Source organism: Schistocerca serialis, chromosome 12, assembly GCF_023864345.2.
Source record: "Schistocerca serialis cubense isolate TAMUIC-IGC-003099 chromosome 12, iqSchSeri2.2, whole genome shotgun sequence".
Classification (NCBI taxonomy): domain Eukaryota; kingdom Metazoa; phylum Arthropoda; class Insecta; order Orthoptera; family Acrididae; genus Schistocerca; species Schistocerca serialis.
The window spans coordinates 134,188,188-134,216,184 of record NC_064649.1 but is presented as its reverse complement, the minus strand read 5'-3'; the positions used below and the strand labels follow the sequence as shown (position 1 = coordinate 134,216,184).

The 27,997-nt window shown below is 42.1% G+C and overlaps 1 protein-coding gene across 1 annotated transcript in view; it reads right to left on the bottom strand.

Moving 5' to 3' along the window:
- LOC126428046 (intermembrane lipid transfer protein Vps13) overlaps positions 1-27,997 on the bottom strand; it is a 487,343-nt gene that overhangs the window by 136,541 nt on the left and 322,805 nt on the right. Inside the window, exons 42-43 of the mRNA XM_050089923.1 lie at positions 22,677-22,892; positions 12,750-12,797 (exon numbers count right to left, since the gene is read on the bottom strand). Coding sequence (XP_049945880.1) covers positions 12,750-12,797; positions 22,677-22,892 — 264 coding nt within the window. The remainder of the gene's footprint in view (positions 1-12,749; positions 12,798-22,676; positions 22,893-27,997) is intronic.

Here is a 27,997-nt window from a genome sequence, read left to right as displayed (position 1 = left end):
ATACAAGATGACCTGTGCACAGAGGCTCACTGAAGAACACAAGCAGAAGAGACTAATGTTTGCTCAGTGAGCCAAGGACACAGAAGAAACTCTCAACAATGTTTGGTTTTCAGACAAGGCTCATTTTCATTTAGACGGTGTCATTAACAAACAAAATGTATGCTTTTGGGCCACCGAAAATCCACAAGTGCTTCATGAACGACAACATTAAGCTCCGAGGATTACAGCGTGGGCAGCAATTTCCACTCACAGATTTATTAGACCCTTTTTCTTTAAGGAACTGTGAACAGCAAACGTTATTTGAACACACTTCACTATAGCTTCATTCCACAGCTTCTTGCTACTGCCTTGCCCTTCAACACGCAGTGGTTCATGCAAGATGGAGCAAGGCCACATACTGCAAACACTGTGTTGGAGTTTTTACATGAGCATTTCGACATGCAGATCATTTCACTCAGGTTTCCAGGTCGCTTAAATAATGGACAAAATTGCCCCCCCCCCCCATAGTCCAGACCTCAATCAGTGTTTTTTTTATTATTATTATTTTTTTTTTTTTTGGGGGGGGGGGGGGGTGTACCTAAAGGAAAAAAATTTCCCGAAATGTCCACGTGATTTAATGGAGGTCAGAAGACTTATTCTTCAAGCTTGCAGTGAAATTACAGAAGGCATGTGCTGTACGGTAATCACTAACTTCAGTGTTCGTTTGAAGGAAGTTAGGAAATGAAATAGTGAATATATTGAGCATGTGCTGAGTTAGAACAAATCTCCATGGTCGGCTCTTCATTGTAGTATATGTTCCTTTCAGATTGTATTGACAATAAAGTTTATATTCAAAAACGAAATGTTAACACATTTCGTGCGCCACCCTGTATATTACGTTATAACATGAACAGATGGACTATCTAGCAGATTTTATAGACTGATGATATGATTTATATTATGATATGGTAACAGCATCCAATTCATGATTTTATAATTATGATGTTAATGGTTTTATATTATGCCTAGATATTATGCTGTAGATACTTTTATGAAGCTGATGACGGTCAGTCGACCAAAAGTGGTTGAGTAAATAAAGAATTTTATCAGAAACTCAAGAAGGTAACATGAATTTTTGCAATATTTAAGAGAAATGGGGAACCAGCTCCTGAAAATAGATTAGCATTTCAATGCAAACACACACAGTAGGTTAGATTAACACCATCTACATTCTGTATACACGGAAAGGTTACACAGCTGGTTTGTCATTCAGGAATCACATTTGAATGTTAGTGGCTTGTGGGAACACTGCGTTACGCCTCCTGTAAGAAGGGGAAACTTCTACAAGCCACAATGGAATCAACCAGTGGCAGGATCATGACCTAACTGAGACTGGTTTTCATTATTCTGTGACTGCTGTGAATATTAAAATTATGAGTTCAGAAGGGCCAAACTCAACAGCAAGCACAATCTCAATGCCTCCACACGACTAGTGACCGAGACGACAGACCGTACAGCCACATCTTGTACCTCGTGTTAGCAAATGTGTTTGTTTGCTGCAAGGTAAGTATCCGCACTGACAGTGTGACGATGTCTGGAACATCGCGAGGCTCAGCTCGGCAAGAGTTATTGCGGCTTCCCTCGGCACAGCAAGAGTGAGATGTGTGCAAACAGTGGCGTGCTCGACAGCAACCCTGGATGCAAAAGAGACACCACATCATCTTTTCAGATACATCCCAATTCCAAGCACGACATCGCAGGTGACATCTGTCTCACAGGCTCTGAGGAGTAATATCTGGCATTCTCTGAGGAAGTGTTATAGGCCCTCCTTTGATCTACATAAATGATTTAGGAGACAATCTCAGCAGTTCTTTTAGACTGTTTGCAAATGGTACTGTCATTTACTGTCCTATATTGTCATTAAATGATCAAAATAAATTGCAAAATGATTTAGACAAGATATCTGTATGATGCAGAGTGTGGCAATTTACTCTAAGTCATGAAAGGTGTGAAGTTACCCACATGAGCGCTAAAAAGAACCCACTTAATTTCAAATAATGGAAAATCTAGGATGGAATGTAATAATATTATGAGAAGGAAAGATGCTACTCACCACAGAGCGGAGATGCTGAGTCACAGATAAGCACATGACACACACAGTTGCGTGTGTGAGATGCGTTTATGCGAGTGCGTATGTGTGTCTATTGTTGACAAAGGCCATTGGCCAAAAGGTTTGAGTGTGAAAATCTTTTTGTTGTGCCTATCTGCAATTCAGCATCTCTGCTATATGGTGAGTAGCAACTTTCCTTATCATAATATTGTTACATTCCACTAAATTTCAGTTACATAATAAATAACGCAAATCTAAAAGCTTGTAACTAATTAAATACTTATGGCTTATAATTCCGAATGACAAACTGGAACAACACATAGATAATGTTGTGGGGAAAGCAAACCACAGACTGCAATTTGTTGGCAGAACACTTAAAAAGTGCAACTGGATTGCTAAAGAGACTGCTTACACCACACTTGTCCCTCCCCTTTCCAGAGTACTGCTATGCTGCATGGGATCCGCTTCAGACAGGACTGACAGAGATCGACAAAAAATTCCAAAGAAGGGTAGCTCATTTTGTATTATCATGAAATAGGGGACAGAGTACTATGGATACAATACACAAATTGGGGTGGTAGTCATTACAACAAATGCATTTTTCACTGTGGTGGGACTTTCTCGTGAAATTTCTATCACTGACTCTCCTCAGAGTGTGAACACATTTCATTGGCATCCATATACAAATGGAGAAATGATCATCATAATAAAATAAGAGAAACCAGAGTGTGCACAAAAAGAGCTAAGTGATTATTTTTCCCAAGTGTTGTTTGAGAGTGGAATGGTAGAGAAATAGCTTAAAGGTGGTGTGATGAACCCTCTGCTGGGTATTTAATTGTGAATTGCAGAGTAATCATGTAGATGTAGACATAGGTGTGAGGAGAATGAATATTGTCAGATTGCATTTATCTTCATCATATGGGACTAGTGCGTGCTGTGGTGGTGTGGTGTGCCGTAAGGTATCTAGCACCTCTGCTTCGCACAGTGGTAATCTGAACATCAGCCATTACATTCCTGATGTACTAAGGCCCAATACAGAGAGCATTTGACTGTTGCCATGGTCGACACGTTCTCAAGATGTCTCACCTGTTGGAAACATCTGTCACAGGTCACAGAGAGACTGGCAACTGCTCCATCCCAGCCACAATGCTCAATGAACTCTGCCACAGACACAGAGTTGAAGCAGCACAGAATGCCGTACCTGTATCTTTTTTCAGTTTAGACACTTTGTCGAGATGGAACCGGCAACTATTTTAATATTTCACGAAGCATTTATTAAAAACTCTTTCAACAGTTGCCATACAATTGTTTGGCGACTAGTTTCAAATTGACCAGTTCATTTTCGAGTCCACATACTTTACAAAATGTTCGCCGGATGACTGTCACAATCCACATGTGCCTCTTAGTGACTCAGAATCAATTCTGAGTTGCTAAGAGGCATATGTAGACTGTTACAATCATTCTGTGAATATCTGATAAAGTATGTACTGCATTTTTGGTGCCGCCTCAGCAGCCAAGGCTTGAGAATGAACCAGTTAGTTTGAAACTAGTTGCCAAACATAAGTACTGCAAGCATTGACAGGTTCGTTAATAAACACTTCATGTACCTGTGTCTGTCACCCGAGCTCACTTTGAGTTTATGTTTAGCCGGTTTACAGCCAATGTTTTTGCCAGATGTGGCAGCCCTGTCCACTGAACCAGTAAAATACCGATTCTTTACAGAATCAGACTCTTATGTATAAAACAGCTTCAAATGTCTAATTACTTCACAAACAATGGAAACTCAATATCAGAATATCAACAACAGAAAAGAATAGACTGCTACTCACCGTAAAGATGGCCCACTGAGTTGAAGACATGCGCAACGATATGACTGTGACACTTTATACCTTTGGCCAAAGCCTTTTTCAGCAAGGAAAACACACACATATTCACACAAGGAAGCATACCTCATGCACACATGACCATTACCAGCAGCAACTCCAACTGTCATGTATGCATAAAGTGTGCTTCCTTTTGTGTGTGTGTGTGTGTGTGTGTGTGTGTGTGTGTGTGTGTGTGTGTGTTCTCTGTTGAAGGCTTTGGCCAAAAGCAGTAATGTTTAATAGTCTTTTCAGTGTGCCTGTCTGCAACTCAATGGTTCATCTTTATGGTGATGAGCAATTTATCCTTTCCCTAATACTGTTCATTACTTAATGTTATTTTGTTAAATATTTCCCTTTAAGCATATAAGCAAGAACAAGTTTAGGAAAAGTTTGAAATTATGCTTAAAGTTTGTTGGAAATTGGTAAGTGTTCTCATTATGAAACACTGGATGAATATGAACTGGGCAATTTGTGGTCCACTCTAATCAAAAGCCAATTTTTCATGCACCTCTACATCTATGATCACACATTTCCTCAACTGTGTGGTGTACAATGACAATTTTGTACACACATTAAATGATATCTGTAGATACTATAAGAAAAGTGTGTTGCAAATATAATTATCTATAAATTAATAGAGGGAAACATTCCACGTGGGAAAAATATATCTAAAAACAAAGATGATGTGACTTACCAAACACAAGCACTGGCACGTTGATAGACACACAAACAAACACAAACATACACACAAAATTCAAGCTTTCGCAACAAACTGTTGCCTCATCAGGAAAGAGGAAAGGAGAGGGAAAGACGAATGGATGTAGGTTTTAAGGGAGAGGGTAAGGAGTCATTCCAATCCCGGGAGCGGAAAGACTTACCTTAGGGGGAAAAAAGGACGGGTATACACTCGCGCACACACACACACACACACACACACACACACATCCATCCACACATATACAGACACAAGCAGACATATACAGAGGCAAAGAGCTCTTTGCCTCTGTATATGTCTGCTTGTGTCTGTATATGTGCGAGTGTGTGTGTGTGTGTGTGTGTGTGTGTGTGTGTGTGTGTGTGTGTGTGTGTGCGCGCACGCGAGTGTGTACCTGTCCTTTTCTCCCCCTAAGGTAAGTCTTTCCGCTCCCGGGATTGGAATGACTCCTTACCCTCTCCCTTAAAACCCACATCCTTTCGTCTTTCCCTCTCCTTCCCTCTTTCCTGATGAGGCTACAGTTTGTTGCGAAAGCTTGAATTTTGTGTGTATGTTTGTGTTTATTTGTGTGTCTATTGACGTGCCAGCACTTTCGTTTGGTAAGTCACATCATCTTTGTTTTTAGATATAATTATCTATAAAGACGTAATAAATCAGAATATCAAGCCTGATGTTAAAGTTTTACTGCACGTCATTTTAAGCAAAAGCTAATTTTTCATGCACATAAATGTTTGCTAAATCATACCTCCTGAACTATGTGCAGTACGATAATGTAATTTTGCAGGTACATTCATGACTTATGTAGATACAGTATACAAACTGTGTTGTGAATGGACTTAATAATAAAGAACTAATACATTAATATGTCACACCACGTGCTGAAGTTTGATTGCACAAACAGCAGAAAATGTAGTAAGTAATAAGTCTTTTTACATTCATCATTTTGTGGGGGCATCAGCACGAAAAAGTTTCGTAAAAGTTTGAAATTTTGTTTGTTGCGAGTTGCAAAGTGGTCTCATTCCAAAATAGTGGATGGCCTCAATTATGCTGCCTCGAGACAAACACACAGTTCCTGACTGTAATACTAATCTTACTGTGTTTAATTTTTATTATAAGCTTATATCTCTTACTCAGTAGATCATGACACCATTTTTAATTTTTTAATTCGCTCAATAATTATGTGAAACATTGGAAATCGAATTTTTGCTGCCTATATGCTGCAGCTGGTACTCGATTCTGGTCATCCGCACAATTAAGAAAATGTAAAAATGGTCAGATGTTCTAAAGCTGGCAATTAAAAACCCTAAATGAGCACCATATTCATTTGATTGTCAGATAAAAGAGAGGGCAAATACGGCAGTAAGTTGCTGCTGACCTCTTGTCTGAATCTAAAACACAGTATCAGTCTATTAAAATGATGTGTGCCGTGATTCATACTCCACAAGGACCAGACATTGGAGGCTTCTCTCGCCGGAGCAAGAAGTTATGAATGTCTGGTCCTTGTGGAGTATGAATCACGGCACACATCATTTTAATAGACTGATACTGTGTTTTAGATTCAGACAAGAGGTCAGCAGCAACTTACTGCTGTATTTGCCCTCTGGGCTGTGTCCTAGGCAGAGATGTGTGAGAAGGACCTCATCCCATCTGTGTGGCTGGTACATAATACACCAGGGGTGAGAAGTAGAATTTACCAGGTCCAGCTTACTGTCTATCACTTCCACCCACTCTTCATCCTATCTACATATGAATCTGTACCTCAACAGGAAAGGGACAGTACGAAGGGGCACACTGAAACATCTCGCTATCTTGACATGCTCCTTGATGGTTGAATCTGCTACCGTATTTTACAGACTATGAGACACACATTTTTCTTTGAAAAACTGCCTTGAACACTCACGTGCATATTGTACTCAAGATTAACATAAAAATGTCCAGTGTTTGATTTAAAATTCCTGCCAGTCTTAAAAATGGCCCTATATTCGATGCCACAGGAAACCTCTCTCTACATGGAAACATTGGATTCAACTGGCAGCAGCAGTGTACCAATGCAACGAACAGGAGTTGCAAGTATCCAAAAGCTTGATAAAACTGTTTCCCTACCACCCCACCATCATAAACCCAGAACACTGTCCAGCTTATGATTCATCATTGCTGTCTACAGTGCCAGGGAACTTTAACTGCAAGTGATTTGTGTTATCAGTAACAGTACAATAGTTTTGTTAGCAGCTAGTTTCATAACGGAAAAAAGGTGGTATTACAATGTGGACTATAAACTGAATGTAATAGCATCTACAGAGAAACATGGAAGCAGAGCAGCTGAGTGGCATTTCGGCCCTCCGCCAACAGAAAAAAACCATTCGCGACTGGCGGGCTAGTAAAGAAGAATTGAAAAAAAAAAAAAAAAAAAAAAAAAAAAAAAAAAAAAAAAAAAAAAAAAAAAAAAAAAAAAAAAACAGGAAGACTAAATGTGTTGTCACCGCCAGACACCACACTTGCTAGGTGGTAGCCTTTAAACCGGCCGCGGTCTGTTAGTATATGTCGGACCTGCATGTCGCCACTATCAGTGATTGCAGACAGAGCACTGCCACACGGCAGGTCTAGAGAGACTCCCTAGCACTCGCCCCAGTTGTACAGCCGACTTTGCTAGCGATGTTCACTGCCTACATACGCTCTCATTTGCAGAGACGACAGTTTAGCATAGCCTTCAGCTACGTCATTTGCTACAACCTAGCAAGGCGCCATATTCAGTTATTATAAGTAGTATCTTCAAGAATGTCTTCTGAACAGATAATATTGTGACTCATGTACCATCAATGGTGACATTCATCATTAATGGATTAAAGTTAAGTATCAAACTAATTATGTCCGCTTTCTGAATTCTCATTTCTTGTCATATTCCAGACCTCACGTCAGTATAGTTCTTCCCTCCTCATGCTAGCCTGCTTGAGCTAAAACGCGTCCATTTCGGCCTCCACTCGTAACACGGTGTTGGCTCTTCTGCTAACACAAAACTAAAAGTGCAAATAGAGGATTAAAAGCAAAATGGCAACAACTAGAAGATGACATACATTCAAGAACACTGTGAAAATGGCACTGGAATTAATAATAATAATAAAAAAAAAAGATTCAAATACACCCTCTTAAGCTAATGTTACGGTGGAACTCAACAGATTTTAGGGATGGAGTTAGTTGGTGCTGCAGGTTTATGAAGTGTCATGGACTTACCAGTAGCATGCAAAACCAAAATCAAAATATTTCTGAAAATGCCACAAGGGTACGAAGATAAAATATTATCTTTCCGTCACTTTATTATTCAACATTCAAAGAAAACCAGCATGAAAATAAACCAAACAGCTAATATGGACAAAAGTCCTCTCACATTTGATGCGCCGTATAACAGAACTGTTGCCACGAAAGGCACTAAAACTGCAACTACAAACGCAAGTGTACATGGCAAAAGGCGCTACATTGTTGTCCTTTCTTGTTGTGGTGACATTACTAAACTTAATCGAATGGTCATTTCTGAGTGCAAAATAATGCCAAAACTTTCTGAAATACCACCAGGTGGTGCTGTTCACTTGTGCATAACAAAGGTTGGATGGACGAGGCTAGAATGAAATTATGGGAGACAAGAAAAGATGCTTTATTGAAGAAAAGTTCTCTTCTTGTGGTAGATCAGTTTAGGAGTGAAAGAGAAATTGAGACAGGGAAATACAGTGCCTATTATTATTCCAAGAGGACTTACTTCACAAATACAACCTCTTGATAAATAAATCATTCAAAGTGTATATGAAAGAGGAATGGAACACATGAATGATGGATGAAACCCAACATCAATTCATGCTGAAGGGAGATTTAAAATGGCCTACAATCAAACAAGTGTGTCAGTGGCAGTTGTGGTCTACAGTGAGAGCAGAGATTATTGTTAAATCTTTCAAGAAGTATGGCTTAAGTAACTCGCTCGATGGCAGTGAAGCCCATCATATATACAAAGAGGACGATGATGATGATGATGATGATGAACTAGAAGAAGGAAAAGAAGAAGATTCAGATGACAATTTTCATGGCTTTTAAATGTCAGTTCATTTTTATAAACTAAGAATTTTTTCTCTTAGTCTGGCTTTGCAAACTAACAACAAAAATCATAAAAATGTTATTTTTAAGAAACAAACTGTTTAAAAATTAAGGTGTGTCTTATATTCTATAAAATACAGTATTTCATTTCCCTTAACAACCCATGCGCCGTGGCACCTAGCACAAAAACACAATAACTAACATTTTCTATACTACTTGCCATTGAATTTTTAATAGGTAGCAGTATACATTTTACACACCTTCTGTTATGTTTTCAGTGAACCTGGTAACAGTTAAGAAACTTACCACAAACACAAATTAGAATGAAAAAGAGAGAAAGAAATAAGAGCAAGCGGGTAAGAAAAATAAGTTGTGTTAAGTTGACTACCAAATTCAACTATAATGTAATGCAGACTGTTAATTTCATTCATCACCCTTATTCCAATGATGCTGGACTGTGATTTACAGGCTACATATATTTTAGGAAACTGCTGTACATTGATCATATACAGATTAGTAAACACATAGAAAGCAGACATAAAATTATTCATGAAAAGAAACATTAATCCCTCACACTGCACCTGCTACAGCAGAAATTTATCAACAAAACCAAAGATGTTAGCCCACCTACAGCCCACGTGCTACTTTTTTTTAGTTAAAAATGTCTCTAAAAGACTGCTATCAACTAAAGAGTGACTATCGGCAATTTCTTTCTAATCATAAGAATTCAATCTCTTTCCTGAATAGTTTTAACAATTCAGTACCCATTTTTGCAATACCTCTGTTCTTTAAGACAAGATGAGCTTGTTTCTATGAGCAATAATGAGTTTTGCAAATGGTTATGTCAAATGGTTATGTCAACTGGTAATGATATATTATAAAAGTTCACCATACTGCCCACACGGAAATGAGCTACTCTTTTGACAATGCATCTGTAGAATCGATAGTCACTTCTTGTCTGAAGCCAGTGGAGCATTTGTAGCTTCCTGTTAGTGATTCACACCATTTGTAATCCCACATGAGGAGGAAGTGCAAGGGCAGTTTGCATTGACAAGTCACAGTTCCATCTCAATGAACACATAAACACTCACAATTTGTGCATCTGAGCTACAGGGAAACCACCCAATTCCCCTCCACACACATTAAAAGTGAGGGAGTGATATGTAACATCACAGTATTTCACACTGCAGGGCACAATGTTATGTACAGATGGTGCAACAGTTTGTAAACAGTTTTATGAAGACCAGCTACGGTAGTGGTGTTATCGGCAGCAGACTGCTACTGCTCATACTACCGCTCACACTGTGACATTCTTCAATCGGGATTCTTGCAGAGAAGTCATATCGAATAGGTCATCAGCTGTTTACGTATCTCGCTCTCACACTATTTCTGAATTCCAGGAAATAACTGAAAAATGCATTGCTGCTACGTCTAAACAAAACAAAACAAAAAATTCGTGTGCATCCAAGAATATGCAATACAAAAGGAAAGGGAACTCTGCAGTCGGGCACTGAGAACCACACGAGAGATGTCCATCCTTTGTGTCACCCTCAGTCACCGTCAGATGTGGTACGGAGGAGTCCGGGGTCAACACACCGCACTCTCAGTCACTGCCGAAGTTCCAACCGTGAAGTTACTACTTCTGAATAGGATAGCTCCTCGACTGGCATTGCACTCCACTCTAGTCCCCTCACTGAGTTTAAATCCCTACCAGTACTGGGAAACAAATCCGAGTCCTCCACATGACGGTCTGTCATGTTGACCACTCAGCTACGGAGGCAGACCAAACGTATGCAGCACCGTATTCAATTATGTGAATTGCCTAATGGAAGCCACTTTCAACAATTTTTGTAACTCAGTCATTTTACCACAATGCAGCATTACTTTCTGAATACCTAGCAAGTTAACTGATAAACGTCACATGTGATGACATTTTGAATAGGTGTATTGTCTGTATGCTGACCTTTGTTCGTTTAAACTAGTCTGTGCCACAAATATTTTGAACTCTGCTCTGTTAAGTAATATATTCCAAGTATGCTCATTTGCTACACTGTGCATTTTGTGCCAGCAAGGTAAGCACCTCGATGTGGCACAGTCTCATCGAGTTGTGCAAGTCTTCTTCAGAAATATTGAGCTGTGCTGCCTGTATAGCAGTCCATAATTGTGAAAGTATTGCTGGTGCAAGATCTATTAGGAACCATAAATGTTCGATGGAGTTCATGTCGGGCAATCTGTGTGGCCAAACCATTTGCTCAATTTGCTGAGATTGTTCTTCAAATGAATCACAAACAACTGTGGCCCAGAGACATGGTACATTGTCATCCATCATTGTTTGGGAACATTAAGTCCATGAATGGTTGCAAATGGTCTCCAGCTAGCCGAACATCCAGCAGAGCCAATCCATTTCCATGTAAACACAGCACACACCATTATGGAGCCACCACCAGCTTGCACAGAGTTTCCTTGACAAGATGGGTCCACGGCTTCGTGGGGCCTGCGCCACACTCAAACCCTACTATCAGCTCTTACCAGCTGTAATTGGGACTCACCTGGTTTTACAGTCCTCTAAGGTACAACTGAAATGTATACGAGCCCAGGAGAAGCACTGCTGGTGACGTTGTGTTATCTGCAAAGGCACTCGCATCGGTTGTCTGTGGTCACAGCCCATTAACACCAAATTTGAAAGCACTGTCCTAACTGATACATTTGTCATACCTCCCACATTGATCTCTGTAGTTACTTCACTCAGAGTCATTTGTCTTCAGTCCTGAGACTGGTTTGATGCAGCTCTCCATGCTACTCTATCCTGTGCAAGCTGCTTCATCTCCCAGTACCTACTGCAGCCTACATCCTTCTGCATCTGCTTAGTGTATTCATCTCTTGGTCTCCCTCTACGATTTTTACTCTCCACGCTGCCCTCCAATGCTAAATTCGTGATCCCTTGATGCCTCAGAACATGTCCTACCAGCCAGTCTCTTCTTCTTGTTAAGTTGTGCCACAAACTCCTCTTCTCCCCAATTCTATTCAATACCTCCTCATAACAAAAACTATATTTAGCCATGTTTTTCAGAATACGTTGCAATTTGTGAGGGTTCACTCAGGTATCTTACCTCTGTAAAACTTGATGCGACTGCTAAACTAAACAGTAGTTGTCAAATGTGCTGGGGATACACACATCATTCTGACATTATTTCCCAGTGAGATTCAGATGAAACCAGCTTCTCCTGAGCTTCTCTGCTGGTGCACTAGGATGATGTAGGTTACAACGCGGCTGCTCGACAGCAGGCAAGTCGGCTGTTTTGCCCACCCCTGCCCATATAATGGCTGCCATGTAGCACACGAACTGTAACAGTCAAATCTAACTTCGATTAATTCCTATCTATATGTGTTTACTGACTGATGTTCTCTTTAATATGTGGGACTCTTTGGTTGTGCATCACATACTCTAGTTTAAATGCCAGTTCCCATGTTCAGACGTTTTCTGTACTTTGTGAATTTATGAGTTTTTTTATTGTACAATCAGTTCCAGAAAGTCCTGTTTCTTATCTGCTTCAGTATCTATTACAAGTGAAACTTGTGGGAACACTTTGCTTATGTGTATTCATAATTCCTCGGTATGTGGATGTTTATTATACGAGACAGATCAGCTACTGCTATTCTGCAACCCTAACAATACATTTGGGCCACTTTCACTCTCATGATTCTTTTGTCAAAATGGTCATTCCATGTCAACAGGGTTCAGCACCATCTTTTTGATTAACACCACATGTTTGTTAGTACTGACCACACTGTGATGTTATAGTAAGTACTAGTCACACCGAATTGACAGCTTCCACAGCGAATATATCTGAGCTTTCTCATGCAAAGCAAGTACAGGATCTGTACAATTAACACAACGAGTGCATGCGAAAAAATACATACGACTAGCAGTTCGAGCACAGGGCATCTAATGGAACACAGAGTGTGGTGAAACTAGATACTTGAGACAAGAATAGCGCGGTACCTTGAGAGGGCTGCCGGATGACTCGTTTTTCTCTGTCTTACGTGACTTCTGTGGACAGCACAAACAGGCAATGTCAACTCGTGTACTCTGGCACAGAAAAAAACTGCACACAGCATAGCGATAATTTTTAAGGCACCACAGTTACAAAAAAATGAAAACAAGAACAATACGCAACACATTAATCAAAATAACTTACTCAACACAACAGAACAAATAGTATACAAACATTTAACTGAACACAGAAATGAGCACTGAACTGAGACTGTTCGTAATACAGATAGAGAAGTTCTACAATGAGGTAGCAGCAGTAGCAGAAGGAAACATATTTAAAGGTGTAAAACTACCAGTTTTCAAAGGTACTGAACATCCTTTTTAAGCAGAGAAATAGTAAAGGCTGGGAGAAGAGAGTCTGGCAAAGCTTAAAGACACCCAGGTTCCCAGCTCAAAACACTTAGTAGACATAACTGACTCCTCAGTTGGAAATTTATTAATTTTGTTAGCTATACACCAGTGCTTTTCTGTTAGCAAGTGCCACGGATTTCAAATCCGCGCCAGATGACATGGACCTCGATTACCACTAGAGGTCTCTCCAGCCGTCGCATCTTAAGCCACAGCTGCGAATGCACTCCTGGCCTGCATATAATGTGAGGGCGCCAAGGTGGAGCATGTGGTCCCAGCGGCCAATAGCAACGTACTCTATCAGGTGTTTAAGCACCTGCCTCTCACTCAACAGGCAGTCTGATATCCATTTTAGTCTATCGACATCTCACCTACAGACAGCGTGTTTACTTGGTTTCCATGTACGAGTGAACGTTGTGGACTCTTGAGGTTTTGCTTACGACCCCGTTGCTATTTGTGTGTTGTTGTTCATTAGGTCTTGCTCGGTCGTCCATCATCATTTGTGTCCATCCTTCCCCATTCGTTTTGTTTTTTCGCAGGTTGCTCCCATTTGGTCCTGCTGCGCTTTTGTTCTCGGCAACCCCGCGTCTAATCCGGCCCTGGCTATAACATTTTGGCGATGAGGTAAACGGTGGTAGTTGTTAGCATGGAAGCGAAGTTGGTCTGTCTTCTGGAGCAACAGCAGCAGCTCATGCAGCAGTAGCAGCTCCGGTTAGACATCTTACAACAGTCACTGCAGTTGCTAATGGACAAAGTCGATGCCCGGGACACAACAGCTTCTGAGTCCTCGGGTGACCAATGTTTTCCCACGTCCACCGTCATTCCCCCCCATTTAACGACACTAAAAAAGACTGGGAAAGATACTTACATCAGCTGAAACAACGTTTCACAGCTTTTCAAGTCACGGATGACTCCTTGCAGTGGCGGTTGTTTTTGTCTCGGGCCTCCCCAGACACGTTCTTTCTTCTCCGCAAGTTGGCACCATTGTCTGATCCTGAAGCCACTCTTTCCAGGAGATCTGCCTTTTGCTGACAAACTATTATTCCCAACGCTACCATGTGGCCGCCTCTCGGCTGGAGCTCCACCAGTATCATAAACAGCCTGGTCAATCATATCATTCCCTTGTAGGGTCTCAGCTGTCAAAGCGATTTTACAAACACCAATCAGCAGTGTAAGGCTTCGTTTGCATACTCCCTGATCCGGGATGTGGTGGTTCAGCTGGCTCCCAATCCAGAGGTCCACACTGTGGCACTGAAACTCAATAAACCCTCCTTGAAAGAGATTCTCCGCAGTGCACACTCCTTTGAAATTGCTCAGGCGGCTAATGAGCATCTTATGATGTGACCGCACGTGGTGGTGACCGCTGTGTCTTGGCGGGTTCCACCTTCACGACGTCGATGTGGTCCGGACGACAGAGGCGAGCGCCATCGGGACTCCTCTTTGTCCGACATCTCTATGGCATTGCATCTCCAGTCGCCCCTTGTCGCCGATCACGCAGCCCACTTCCATCTTGCCCACAGTACTTTACCACACATTCTTGAGCCGATTGTCCCTACCACTGGAAAACGTGCACGCCGTGTAACAAGGAGGGGCACATGTGATCAGTTCGTCATAGTCGCTCAGCTCGCTCCACTCCTACCCCTCCTGGGCCTCATGATACTTTCCATGCTCTGTAATCGGTAGTCCCACTCCGCCTTTTCACTGAGGATGTCAGTTTTCAGGTCAACACTGATTAATATGGCGACATATCCCCGCCTGGGCCCACAAGAGTTGTCACGTCCCTCTCAGCGTTTGGTCGCCTACGGAGATGGTTCCATTCCCCTTCGTGGGCAGTTCGTCGTCCAGGCAATGTACAAATGTGTTCCCTGGCTCCTTACCCTATTCGTTGTCAACCATCCGTTGGCTTCGAATATTTTTGACCTGGATGCATTTCAGCTGTTTGGCTTTTCAATTTCTGATGAAGTTAAGGTCGCTTCCACGGCTGTTCCTTTTCAGAACTTGGAAGATCTGTGCTCCATTTCTGCGTCATTGTTTGGAACAGATCTCAGATGCGCTTCCGATTTTCAGGCGCACATCACACTTTGGCCGGATACGCAGCCTCACTTTCCATGCCCGAGCCCTTCCAGTGGCCTTAAGGCTGGCAGTCAAGCAGGAACTTGATCGGCTACAGGCCACTGGCATTCTGAGGCCTGTGACATACAGCACCTGGGCGACACCATTGGTGGTCGTACGGAAACCCAATGGGTCCCTTCACCTGTGTGGGGACTTCGGTGCTACTGTCAATACTCAGTCGTTAGCCCACACTTACCCCATTCCACGACAGGAAGATCTTCTCACCAAGCTTGCCGGGGGAGAGTACATTTCCAAGATCAACCTGGCTGAGGCATACCGCCAGTTACCCTCGGATGCCGATTCCCAGAACATCTTGGTTATCAATACGCCTTTCGGATTGTACAAGTACAAGCGCTTTCCATTTGGTGTCTCTTCGGCACTGGCCATTTTCCAGTGATTCCTTGAGCAGCTCACGCAGCCTATCCCTGCCTGCGTGAATTATCTGGATGACAACTTGGTCACAGCGCATTCCCGCCAGCAAGATTAGCAAAACCTCAGCACCATATTTCATGCTCTGCAATCTGCAGGTTTATGTTGTCAGCTGGATAAATGTTGTTTTTTTTTTCAACCGGAAGTGGAATACTTAGGCCACTGGCTTAGCAAAGATGGCATTCGCCCTTCGGGTTGTAATGTCGTGGCCACTGAGCCCTTCCTCGTCCCAAGGACTTATCTGAACTCCAGGGCTTTTTAGGTAAGGTTACTTATTACTTAAAGTTCTTACCCCAGGCTGCCTCCATTGCTCAACACCACAATCAGTTAATCAGTTGCATCACAAAGGGGTGGCTTTTGATTGGACTCCTGCCAGTGACCAGGCTTTTCTTCGTTCAAGGACGATGCTCATGTCCACCTCTTGCCTCACTCTCTTCTCTCTGGACTGCCCCTCGGTTGTGGCGGCTGATGCATCAGGATACAGCATCGGGGCCGTCCTTGCGCATCGGAATGCTGATGGCTCCAAACAACCCATCGCTTATTCATTTAAGATGTTGACCCCAGCACAACAGAACTACCAGCAGATTGAAAAGGAGGCCCTGGCGATCACGTTTGCAGTCCAAAAATTTCACACCTATCTCTTTGGCGCAAAGTTCAACTACTCCTGACGGACCATAAACTCTTAGTTGAGCTTTTCGGACCCCACTCTCACCTTCCAGAGTGGACGGCTCAACGTCTCCAGCGCTGGGCGTTATTTTTACAGAATTACGCTTACACCATCCGATATAAGCCCACCATGCTAACGCGTACGCTTTGTCACATCTCCCAGCAGGCCCCGATCCTGCGTTTGACCAAAAGGAGGTCCTCTGCTTTCACGTTGATTCTCCCCGCCGTAATGGACTGGACAGTCTGCCTCTTATGGCTGCTCACATTGCTGCGGCTACCCACCACGATCCTATCTTGCGGCAGGTTCTCTGCTACGTGGTCCACAGGTGGCCCTCCTATATTACTCATTGGATGCAAACTGATTGCAGCCCCTGGTGCCACCTATCCCACAGGCTCTCCATGGTCGATGATGCCCTCCTCTTGGCCACGGAGTCTGATGTCCATTGGGTGGTCATCCCTCCGGATTTGCGGCATCAAGTGCTCAGTTTGTTACACCGCGGGCTCTGGGGTATGTCCCGTATGAGAGTTTTGGCTCGCCAGCACGTGTACTGGCATAGCATCGATGGCGACATTGACCGCCTGGTCCGCGGGTGCACTGTGTGTGCACATTACCAGGCAAGCCCCCCCTCACGGCCCTCACACACGTTCTCGCCATAGAGGGCCTGTCTCACACATTGGTCTCCGATAATGGCCCCCAATTCACAGCATCCTCCTTCCACGACTTCTGTCACGCCAACGGGATCAAACACATCCGTAGCCCACCTTTCCACCCTTCCTCAAATGGCATGGCGGAGAAACTTGTCTGCACATTTAAACAACAGTTGACGAAGGCGTTCAACACCTCTCCAACCATGTCAGCCCTCATCCTGTTTTTGAGCACCTATCGTACCATGCCATTTGACGACCGCAGTCTGATGGGGCTCCTGCATGGGTGACAGCAGCAACCGTGCTCCATTTGTTGATGCCGTCCCCCTCTCGTCCCCACTTCTGGCCCATTCAGCATTACACCCCAAGAGCGGCCACGTGGGATCGCATGTATGCGAGCAAGATGGGATGGACACCTGCCACGGTCAGTGCAGACAGAAAAGAGTTGGAGCACCGCCATCATAACCAGCTCTGCCCACATTCCCCCACATGACTCTCTCTGCTGCTGCCTCCTCCTTCGGTTACAGACGTGGTCCTCAAGTCGCCACCACTGCCCCTGGTTGTTGCCTCCCCGTGGGCCTGCCGGCAGCCCACCGCGCCCCTAGGTGGATCGGCCGCTCTCTCTGTCGCTCTGGCCTCTGGGTCGGCCGTCACGGACACCTCGTACATCCCTTCCTCACAGCTGGCGGCGGTTGATGAGCCTGGGTCTTCTCTCATCTGCCGACTGCCTCAGCACCGTGCAAGTTTCAGGGGGGAGGGATGTGGTATCGAGCTTCGGGTTTCGAGTCCACGCCAGATGGCACGGACCTCAATTACCACTAGAGGTCTCTCCAGCCATCGCATCGTAAGCCACGGCTGCATGCGCGCTTTTGGCCTGCGTATAATGTGAGAGCGCCACGGTGGAGCGTGTGGTCCCAGCGGCTAATAGCAACATACTGTATCAGGTATTTAAGCACCTGCCTCTCCCTCAGCAGGCAGTCTGACATTCACATTATACTATCGACATCTCGCCTCCAGACAGCGTGTTTACTTGGTTTCTATGTACGAGTAAACATTGTGGATTTGTGAGGTTTCGCTTGTGACCCTATTTCTGTAGTGTTGTTCGTTAGGTCTTGCTCCATTGTCCATCATTGTTCATGTCTGTCCTTCCCTGTCCGTTTGGTTTGTTCGAGGGCCACTCCCGTTTGGTCCAAACACGCTTTCATTCTCAGAAACCCCGCAACCGGAACGGTTACGGTTACAACAGCTTTGCCACTACAATTAAACAACTGTCTTTGCATATCACCATTTTTTATGGCTGCATATATCAAGCGGTAAAAATGGGACCCTTATGAGGTCAGTTACTCAATAATTTTGTTTTCCTATATGAGAAGTCAACAGAAATGAAACAGACCAAAAGAAGCAAAGCAATTTTTTTCATTTTTTAGTACACAAAGCAAAGCCAGTAAATATATAGGTTTGTATCCAAGTAAATTCAATCAATTATTGATAAAATTATTTAATTGCATAGATACAAAATCTACCTACCAAGCGGTGGCAGAACAGGCACTTAAAAGACTGTTGTGATTGGCAAGCTTTCAGAGCCAGTGGCTCCTTCTTCAGGCAGAAGGGTTGAAGGGGAAGTAAGAAGGGTGAAGGCAAAGGACTGAAGAGATCTAGGAATAGGGGTAGATTTTGGGGAAGTCACCCAGAACCGCGGGTCAGGGGAGCCTTACCCTATGGGATTTGAAGGATTGTTGGGTACTGCATCGGATAAGATTTGAAAACCTGACAGCTTAAAGGTGCAAGACAGAGATTACTACTAAAACATTGTGCACAAGTTAATAAGAGTGAGAAGCTAAGTGCATTATACGTAAGAGAGGGGGCGGTGAAAAACAGATGGGAAATATCCTTTTGTAGAGTATGTTCTACAACATGACATTCGTGACATTGGCACCTGTCTCACCACACGCACCATCTGGATTCTTCCGTGAGACACCAGTTTCTCATAACTCTGCAAGTAGGATCTAGCATTAGGACATGTCCTTGGTTCTTGCCACCCATCTGGCCTTAATTTACATTAATTTCTTCTGTCTCAGCTGTTCTTCCCTGTAACTACTCTTTGCTTTACTCTGTTTTAATTTCCTATATCTTTAATTGTCTTTCCCATCTATTTTGCATCTCCCCCTCCCACCTCTGTTACATACAATGCACTTAGCTTCTTACTCATATTAACTCATCATGATGTTTTAGTAGTAATCTCTGTCTTGCATATTACCCTGTCTTCTACCTTTAAGCTCTCAGGTTTTCAAATTTCATCCAACGCAGTCCCCAACAATCAGTCTTTCCTTCTCATCCCTCAGGGTAAGCCTTGCCTGAGCTGTGGTTCTGGATGACTTTCCCGAAATCTACCCATTTCCTAGAGCTTCCAGTCCTTTTTCTTCACCCTTCTTCCTTCCCTTTCAATCCTGCTGCCTGAAGAAAGAGCCACTGGCTCCAAAAGCTTGCCAATCACTACTATCTTTTATGTGTGTGTTCTGTTGCCGCTTGGTGAGGCGACTTTTTACCTACCCAATTAAACAATTAGATTCAATGTTAGTTCATATTTGTAAAGATAAGACTGTGGCATTTGATTCTGTCACTGACATAAATTTCTGCCACTGAGGTTGTTTGATGTATTATGCCATCACTGAAGTCAGCATCTGAACTACTATGCTGAGCAGGCCCTAAAACTTTAAATTATCATGTCTTTCTTTCCATGATCCAATTTTGATGAAATAAAGCCCATACATTACTCCAACTATGCTCCAGTTACCTGTGAAAATGCCACGAACAAAATCTTAAGAACACATCACATTTCACCTAATCCAGACTGGACCTCTGATGGAGTTTCGTAGAATGGATAATTTCAATTAAATATGATGGACAATGGTCCAGTTGTGTGTCAAGCACTAACTGACCACTCTTACAGTTTTGTTATGAAAAGCAGATCGCTAGGTTTGTAATTAATTTGTTGTTAATTTTTATGATCCGTAAGTATTTCTAGCACAACAACAAAGAGGATTACGTGAGTTTATCATTGTGGTAAAAAATATCTTAAATAGGACAAACAGTATTGGGAGAAAAAACAAAAGTGATACAAAAAATGGGGCTTCAGTATTGCACCGATTATATTGTAAAAAGTAATGTTTATTTTGTATGACAGAGACTGAATAATTGAGATGAACTTCATTTGGAATTAGTTGCTGATAATGCCTTCTTATTAAAATTTCAAAAATTAAATGTTTATTTGACTCTACAATAGTGAAGCCATAGTCACAGTACACACAACTTTTCTTGGAAAAAAAAAAGGGTTACATTATCGGTTACAACGATCAGTCAGAGAATATATAATGAGAATTGTGACCATACATCTGACAACAATTACGAAAAATAATGAGACCAGTAACTGAGGCAATGGTGGCACAATCAAATGTCCTTGTTTGCCCATCCGTTTCATTGCATGTACCAACGTAGAATAGCTAAAAACTACATCAGGATAAAAAATTGCCACGGATTCTTGCAATGTGTCCTGCTGTGACACAACACTTGTACGGCTGATATAAATTCAAAGGTCGTAAGCGTATCAAGCAGAGCAAGCTTCCATATGGAATGCAGCACATAATTTTACTAAGTTCTGAAAAAAGAATCTCAAACATGCTGTACTCTCATTTAGGAGGGACACACAATTATGTCAGAATAGAGAAGAATTTCAAAACTTAAAACAATATGCTTTTATTATATAGCTACTTACAATTGCAAACTGCACACTCCAAACATTCAGCTCAATCCATCTGTGCTGCATGTCGCCGCTACGACATCTGTATTAAGTATCACTGTCACTGCCCTTATTTAATGAAATAATCATCTCCTCTACTGAATTTTCCAAAACAACTTCATTCTACCATGTTCTTTCCATGATGCACTGTGTGTGTTTGATGGCTTTCTTCCAGGCTACAGAGTGACATTCCTAATAGCTTGTTTTGTGACTGCTTCAACTGCAGAGAAGATTTATAGTATTATTATTATTATTATTCCTGGAACTGTAAATAATATGGGCCCATATTAACACCACTGGGTTGGAATGGCAGTGGTAGCATCATGATGTTTTTGCCAGTTTGTTGACTTCATATATGGAGAACTGTGGCTTATGAAGAGAGATTAATTTCATAAGCTCCACATTTTTTAATGTTTTCACTTACACTGATGTTACAACACTGAAGCCAAACACTTGTTTCCTCCTTTCGATTTTACCATGTTAGGTGTCTTGTCGACAACAACTGAATGGTAAGGATTATTATCTAGAACAACTATTGATAATTTTCTCAGGTTTGGTATTAGTAATTCTATGAAACCACTTTATAAATGCACATGGTTTCTTTCTTCATGATAATCTCCTGTATTCTTTGATTTAAAAAGGGGACTGAGAGAAAACCTTTTAAGCTGCGTACATGAACAAATATAAGTCTACTCCCTTCATCATAAGACACTGCCAATGTTCCTTTAATTGTGTTGGCTGTCCAGCTCTGCTTGCCAATGTGAGCAAAACAGTACCACGTTTCATCAAGCCACAACACTTTATTGATATTCATGCTGCCTTAAAAATAAGCTATGTTGTCCCTCTCCATCAACAGCTATGGCCACAGATATGTTCAAAGACAAAGCCAACATACTGTAAAACAGTGAAAAATGATGTGTGACTACCTTGAAAAAGTCACAGTTCCTTAAGTACGGGCAATAACTTTGAGTGTGTCAGATGTTCGTTTCGTGAAAATAATCATAAACAAGATGATGAATCACCTCCTTTGCGAACGAACCTATATTGGTAATCCGGTTATCCATACAATGTTTTTTTCCCAACAGTGTTTTAATCTTTAATGTTTCTCCAGCTCCCTTTTCTTTCTTGAACATTTCCTCGACAATATTCGCAACAGTGTTTTAGTTTGTATTAATCAGTTCTATAAAACAGCCTGTTAACAGAGAACAGCAGGCCACCATTCAGATATTCAGTCTCAAAATAAGCACATAACACACAAATAGTGTTGAATTTTTCCACTCATAACTTTCAACGAACTTCCTACTGACTATGTTCAGTACCACACGACAAATAAGAGTGACAGCAAACAACATAATGACTCCTATATCCACAGAAATGAAAACAAAGTCACAGGATGCAATGATCATACAGGACTGCAAGCTGGCTGAAACTGAAGCACAGAGCAAGCGGAAAGTGTTGTGGTGGTGGGTTGAAGCTTTGGCAACTTTGGGTACTTTCTTGTGGGATTGATGGAATGTAGTCCAGGCCTCTTGCACAGGCTTTGCACCTACTACTTCCATCATAGCTGGCAATTCTAAATAAATTTTGGACAGATTATAGTGACAATGACTGCAAACTCACCAAATAATTTCATGTCATATTTATTTATTTATTGGGGGGTGGGGGGGGGGGGGGGGCGGCAGGTAAGATACACGATGTCTTCCAGCCACATGGGGAGGAGCTCTATAACAGTAAAAGTGGAATGGCTGGAAGTGTGACGGAAACCAGAGAGTAGTAAAACAAAGTGAGAGAAATATTTGGGATTTGGGTTGGCAAGTGGCAGAAACTGAAAAGTAAACAACTTTCATATACTACACCAGACAGCTGCGGCTTGCACTCACCCGGTAAGAGAGCATCATGCCTGTCTTGTTGAGCATCCAAAACGGACAGTACAAGGACATGACGAGGGACCCATTCTTGTGCACGGTGTGGATGCCGAGGTCCATCGACACCTTCTGGACACTGTCGTACGAATCGAACGTCCACACGGCAAACTCTGGTGGGTTTGCCTGAACTTCATGCTTGGCCATCCACTCCTTCTCAAGGTAGTCTGGTATCTGCAAACAAACAAACTAATGATACTGCTGAGTAGCAGAAAAGACAGACACTAAGGCAGGGTGTATACGCAGACAAGAAAAAAAATTCCTACATTGTGTGCTCAAAAGTATCCGCACACCTGGGTGGAGATGTCTTACAAGTTCATGGCACCCTCCACCAGTAATGCTGGAATTCAATATGGTGTTGGCCTTCACTTAGCCTTGATGACAGCTTCCACTCTCGCAGACATAGGTTCGATCAGGAGCTGGAAAGTTTCTTGGAGAATGGCAGCACATTCTTCACCGAGTGCTGCACTAAAGAGAGGTATCGATGTCAGTCGGTGAAGCCTGGTACAAAACATCCCAAAGTTGTTCTATAGGATTCAGGTCAGGACTCTGTGCAGGCCAGACCATCACAGGGATGTTATTATCATGTAACCATTCCGCCACAGGCCCAGCATTATGAATAGGTGCTAGATTGTGTTGAAAGATGCAATCACCATCCCCCGAATTACTCTTCACAAGTGGGAAGCATGAAGGTGCTTAAAACATCGACGTAGGCCTGTGCTGTGATACTGCCATGCAAAACAACAAGGGGTGCAAGCCCCCTTTATGAAAAACATGACCACACCATAACATCACTGCCTCCATAACATCACTGCCTGTTGGCACTACACACGTTGGCAGATGACATTCACTGGGTATTCACCATACCCACACCCTGCCATCGTATTGCCACATTGTGTACTGTGTTTCATCACCCTGCACATTTTTCCACCATTCAATCGTCCAATGTTTATGCTTCTTCCACCGAGTGAGGTGTCGTTTGGCATTTACCAGTGTGATGTGTGGCTTATGAGCAACTGCTCGACCATGAAATCCAAGTTTTCTCACCTGCCACTAACTGTCATAGTACTTGCAGTGGATCCTGATGCAGCTTGGGATGTCTGTGTGATGGTCTGAATAGATGTCTGCCTATTACACATTATGACCCTCTTCAACTGTTGGTGGTCTCTGTCAGTCAACAGACGAGGTCGGCCTGTTCACTTTTGTGATGTACGTGTACCTCACGTTTCCTCGTCACTATCACATTGGAAACAGTGGACCCAGGGCTGTTTAGCAGTGTGGAAATCTAACATACAGACATATGACACAAGTGACACCCAATCACCTGACCACATTCGAAGTTTGTGAGTTCTGCGGAGTGCCCCATTCTGTTCTCTCACGATGTCTAATGACTACTGAGGTCGCTGATATGGAGTACCTGGCAGTACGTGGCAGCACAATGAACCTAACATGAAAAAGTTATGTTTTTGGGGGTGTCCAGATACTTTTGATCACACAGTATATATTTTCCCAGATTTCCCAGTTGAAAATAAGCTTTCTCTCAGATGATACACTTTTTCTGTGTTAAGTGACAATATGCTTTTCCTTAGAGCTGTAAAATTTATGAGTCCTTTGACTAGTGATGGTTTTACACACCTGCATAGAACTTCCTCACACTATAGGAAACGAAACCCAGCAAAAAAAGTGCAGTTTGTAAGGATCTTAGGTGCACAGCAACATTTACACTGCATATCTTCAAATTCTGAAAAGTATTAACACAATTCCACCAAATACAGCATGCATGATAGCTTGCAAAGACTAGAATTTAGATTGAGATGCACTTTTGTAATCCAGTCACAGCCCACATCACATGATCTTGCCAGCCAATGATACCAGATATTCAGAACACAGGATGTGTGATGTAGTGAGCCAATAACAGCACCACTGTTAAGTAGCTCAAACACACAAATACGAAAAGTTAATGGTTTAAATTAATACGCATGAGTGTAGCTACAAGAAAAGCTAAGCTTCCACTTATAACATTGCTCATCAAAAACTTTTTTGCTGTTCCCACTTGGCGGGTAGATTTTTTTATCTATCAGATTACAATATGATCTTGAAATGTGGTCCTTCTTAGCCCATATATGATAGTAAAATTTTAAGTAATGGCATAAATGACTGATCTTTTGGGCTCAAAATTTTTCTGAGTGTCTAGTTGTCAGTGTTAAGTTTGAAGACAGTCTAACGCTTCACAATGTAAGAAATTCATGGCACATTCTCAAGCATAACATAATTCATCTTGTGTAAAAGGAAATTTAGTTTGAAAGTAATGCGTCTCAGACCATCATTAACAGTATTTTCCTGTGACCTGTTACAAATTTAAATGGTTGTTAAATCATGCTCATTGAAACGAGGCCACAAGAAAGACCCATCGAAAGCACTTTTGCTGTTACGAAGCATTGCATAGTCTTTGGCACATTTTACTGTCAGCAGATGCTTGTGTGAACACTGTAATTTGTTCCTGCAAATGTTACACTTTCTTTGTAGCTAAAGTTTTATTTTAGTGCTATTCTCTCATTTGTTTTATTGCTGCAGTATTATTCTGCAGTATCTGGCTAAAGTAAAATCAGAGTATCAGTTACTGCCAGGGAAATTATGAAAATTTAACTGAAAACTAGAACAATGAAAAATTCACAGCATTCTGAAAAATTTCCACATTTTTCCTGGGTTTGTCCTGGATGAAAAAATTCCCAGGTTTTTCCCAGTTGTCCCGAGGTGTATACCAGAATGACTCTTCCGTCTGCAGCAGCATGTACACGAATTTGAAACTCCCTGGCAGACAAGAAGTGGAGTGCTGGACCGTAATTCGAAACCTGAAGCCTTTTCCTTTCACAGCTGAATGCTAGGCCTGCTCTCACAGCTGTACTTCTGTGAGTACTTCATCTCCTACCTTCCACACTTCACGGAAATTCTCCTGGATACCTTGTGGGAATAGTACCCCTGGAAGAAACAGTATTGTGGAAAAATGGGTCAGCCACAGACTACAGAATTGTTTTCAGAATGAATTTTCACTCAGTAGTGGAGAGTGTGCCAATCTAAAACCTTCTGGTAGTTTAAAACTGTGTGCCAGAGAAGGAGTGCTTGTCTCATGGTGAATGCAGCAGCACTTTTGCAATGTTTGGAAAGTATGGGGGAGGCACCGGCAGCAGTAAAGCTATGCAGTTACATGTATGGTGTCTGATCTTCCAGACATGTCTGAATGAAAATATACCACACACATAATTGCACAGATACGCCTCAACGGACATACGACTATTTCAATGTGGACGTACACCATCATTTGTCCCCTTGCAGGACTACAGTGAAGCTGTGAGTAATGGGAAAACTAATGGTGTTCCATCAGTAGTGATCAGCACTTGGGAATTTGAGTTGGACAAGAAGTGTGTCTGGATGGTCCAAGGCAGTCAAGGAAAGCATTCGTGAGAAGCCAAGAATCTGGGTTCGAGTCCCGGTCTTGTCACAAATTTTCAAGTGCAGCTGTTGAATTATTTCACCACCCAAAGCAGCTATGTCATACAACTTTCTTAGAAGGGAAGCTAAGGGGGTGCGTCACGAGTCATGCTCTGATAGCTCAATTGGGTGAGCACTTGCCCACAGAGGGCGAAGGTCCCAAGTTTGAATCCTCATCTGACACGGTAAGGATGTTTACCACTAACAACCAAAGAAAAACAGCAAACAGCTGAGGTTAAACCACAACAAAATGCCAAATTCTAGTGATTTAACCTTGGTACAGGGCAGGACTGACAAAATACAAATTCCCTTAAGTGCAATAATGGTTTGTTTTGTTTTACTAATTTGCATGGATTCTGAAATAATTTTCTGGCTAAAGCACAGTCATATCTGGAGAAGTATCTGTTGCTTTTGAAAATGTAAAATAAATATGTAAACAGTTAGTGTAAGGGTAAGGATACGTTGGTTAATATTACATATGTTTCACAAAACCTCTGAAACCTCAGCAGTTACCGGTAGTATAACTGACTAATCATTCATAATTGGCATTCGACTAAGTTTAAGTGGCAGTATTATTGTCAGTTAAGGTATTGATATGGTCTGGGTTTCCTCGGGTTGAAATTTTATGTTTGAGGTGCTCCTGGAGTGTCCTGCAGTGGTAATAGACACCCTTTCAACGAGCTTACATTACCGCAAGTAGTCGTTCAGAGACTGTGGTGCCGTGCGTTGTGCCAAGGGGGTCCTCCCTGGTGAAGTTACATGGTTTTTGTCAATGCAGATCTGAGAATGTACACCAAAGAAAAGAGAAGAATCTGGTAACAGAAATCAAGATGTTCTTGTGAAATGACTAAGCTGTCTTCTGAGTTATAAGCTGACTGCGAGTTGTAGTCTGGCCAATAAACCAGATTGTGTCCCGAGTACGCAGCCTGGTCTTGTTCGTAGTAAAAGTAACTTCACAGAAAGAACAGCTGGAAGATGTGGATGTTCCATCTGGCATAAGATAAAAGCATACCTCAAGACAGTATAAACCCTGACTTTAGTGGAATGAGATAGGATGGAAGAACAACTGCACAAATTTGTGTATCTGCTATGATGATAGCACATTATCAACAGGGTTAACAAAACGTGTAACTATTACCGTAACAAAGAAAGGAAATGCCAGGTGTTGTTCACATTACTCTGCCATGCTTCAGAAAGTCTACCCCATTCTGTTAAAAGCTTGGACTGACTAACGTTTAGGAAATGACCAACTCGGACTTAGGAAAGGGAAAGCAACCGAAGAAGCTATAGTAGCAGTGCAAATGATTTTAGAAAGAAGAAATGAGTAACAAATATGCCTTATTCATTGATGCACTGTTTGGAGAACTGATTAAAATCTGAATAGACTGGAGAGATAAAAGAATGATTCTCAGTCCAAACAGAATTTAGAGTACAGAAATAGATATGATTGGGATTAAGATAGACAGGAGAATAAAACGAGATGTCTGACAAGACTGTCCTCACTTTCCATATTTAATTAATTTATTCATAAAAAGTGCAATTAAAACCACACAAGGTGGCAACAAAGAGATGAGAATTAATGGTACACAAAAACTTCGTATTTCATTTGCTGATGATATAATACACTACTGGCCATTAAAATTGCTACACCACGAAGATGACGTGCTACAGACGCGAAATTTAACCGACAGGAAAAAGATGCTATGATATGCAAATGATTAGCTTTTCAGAGCATTCACATAAGGTTGGCGCTGGTAGCGACAACTACAACGTGCTGACATGAGCAAAGT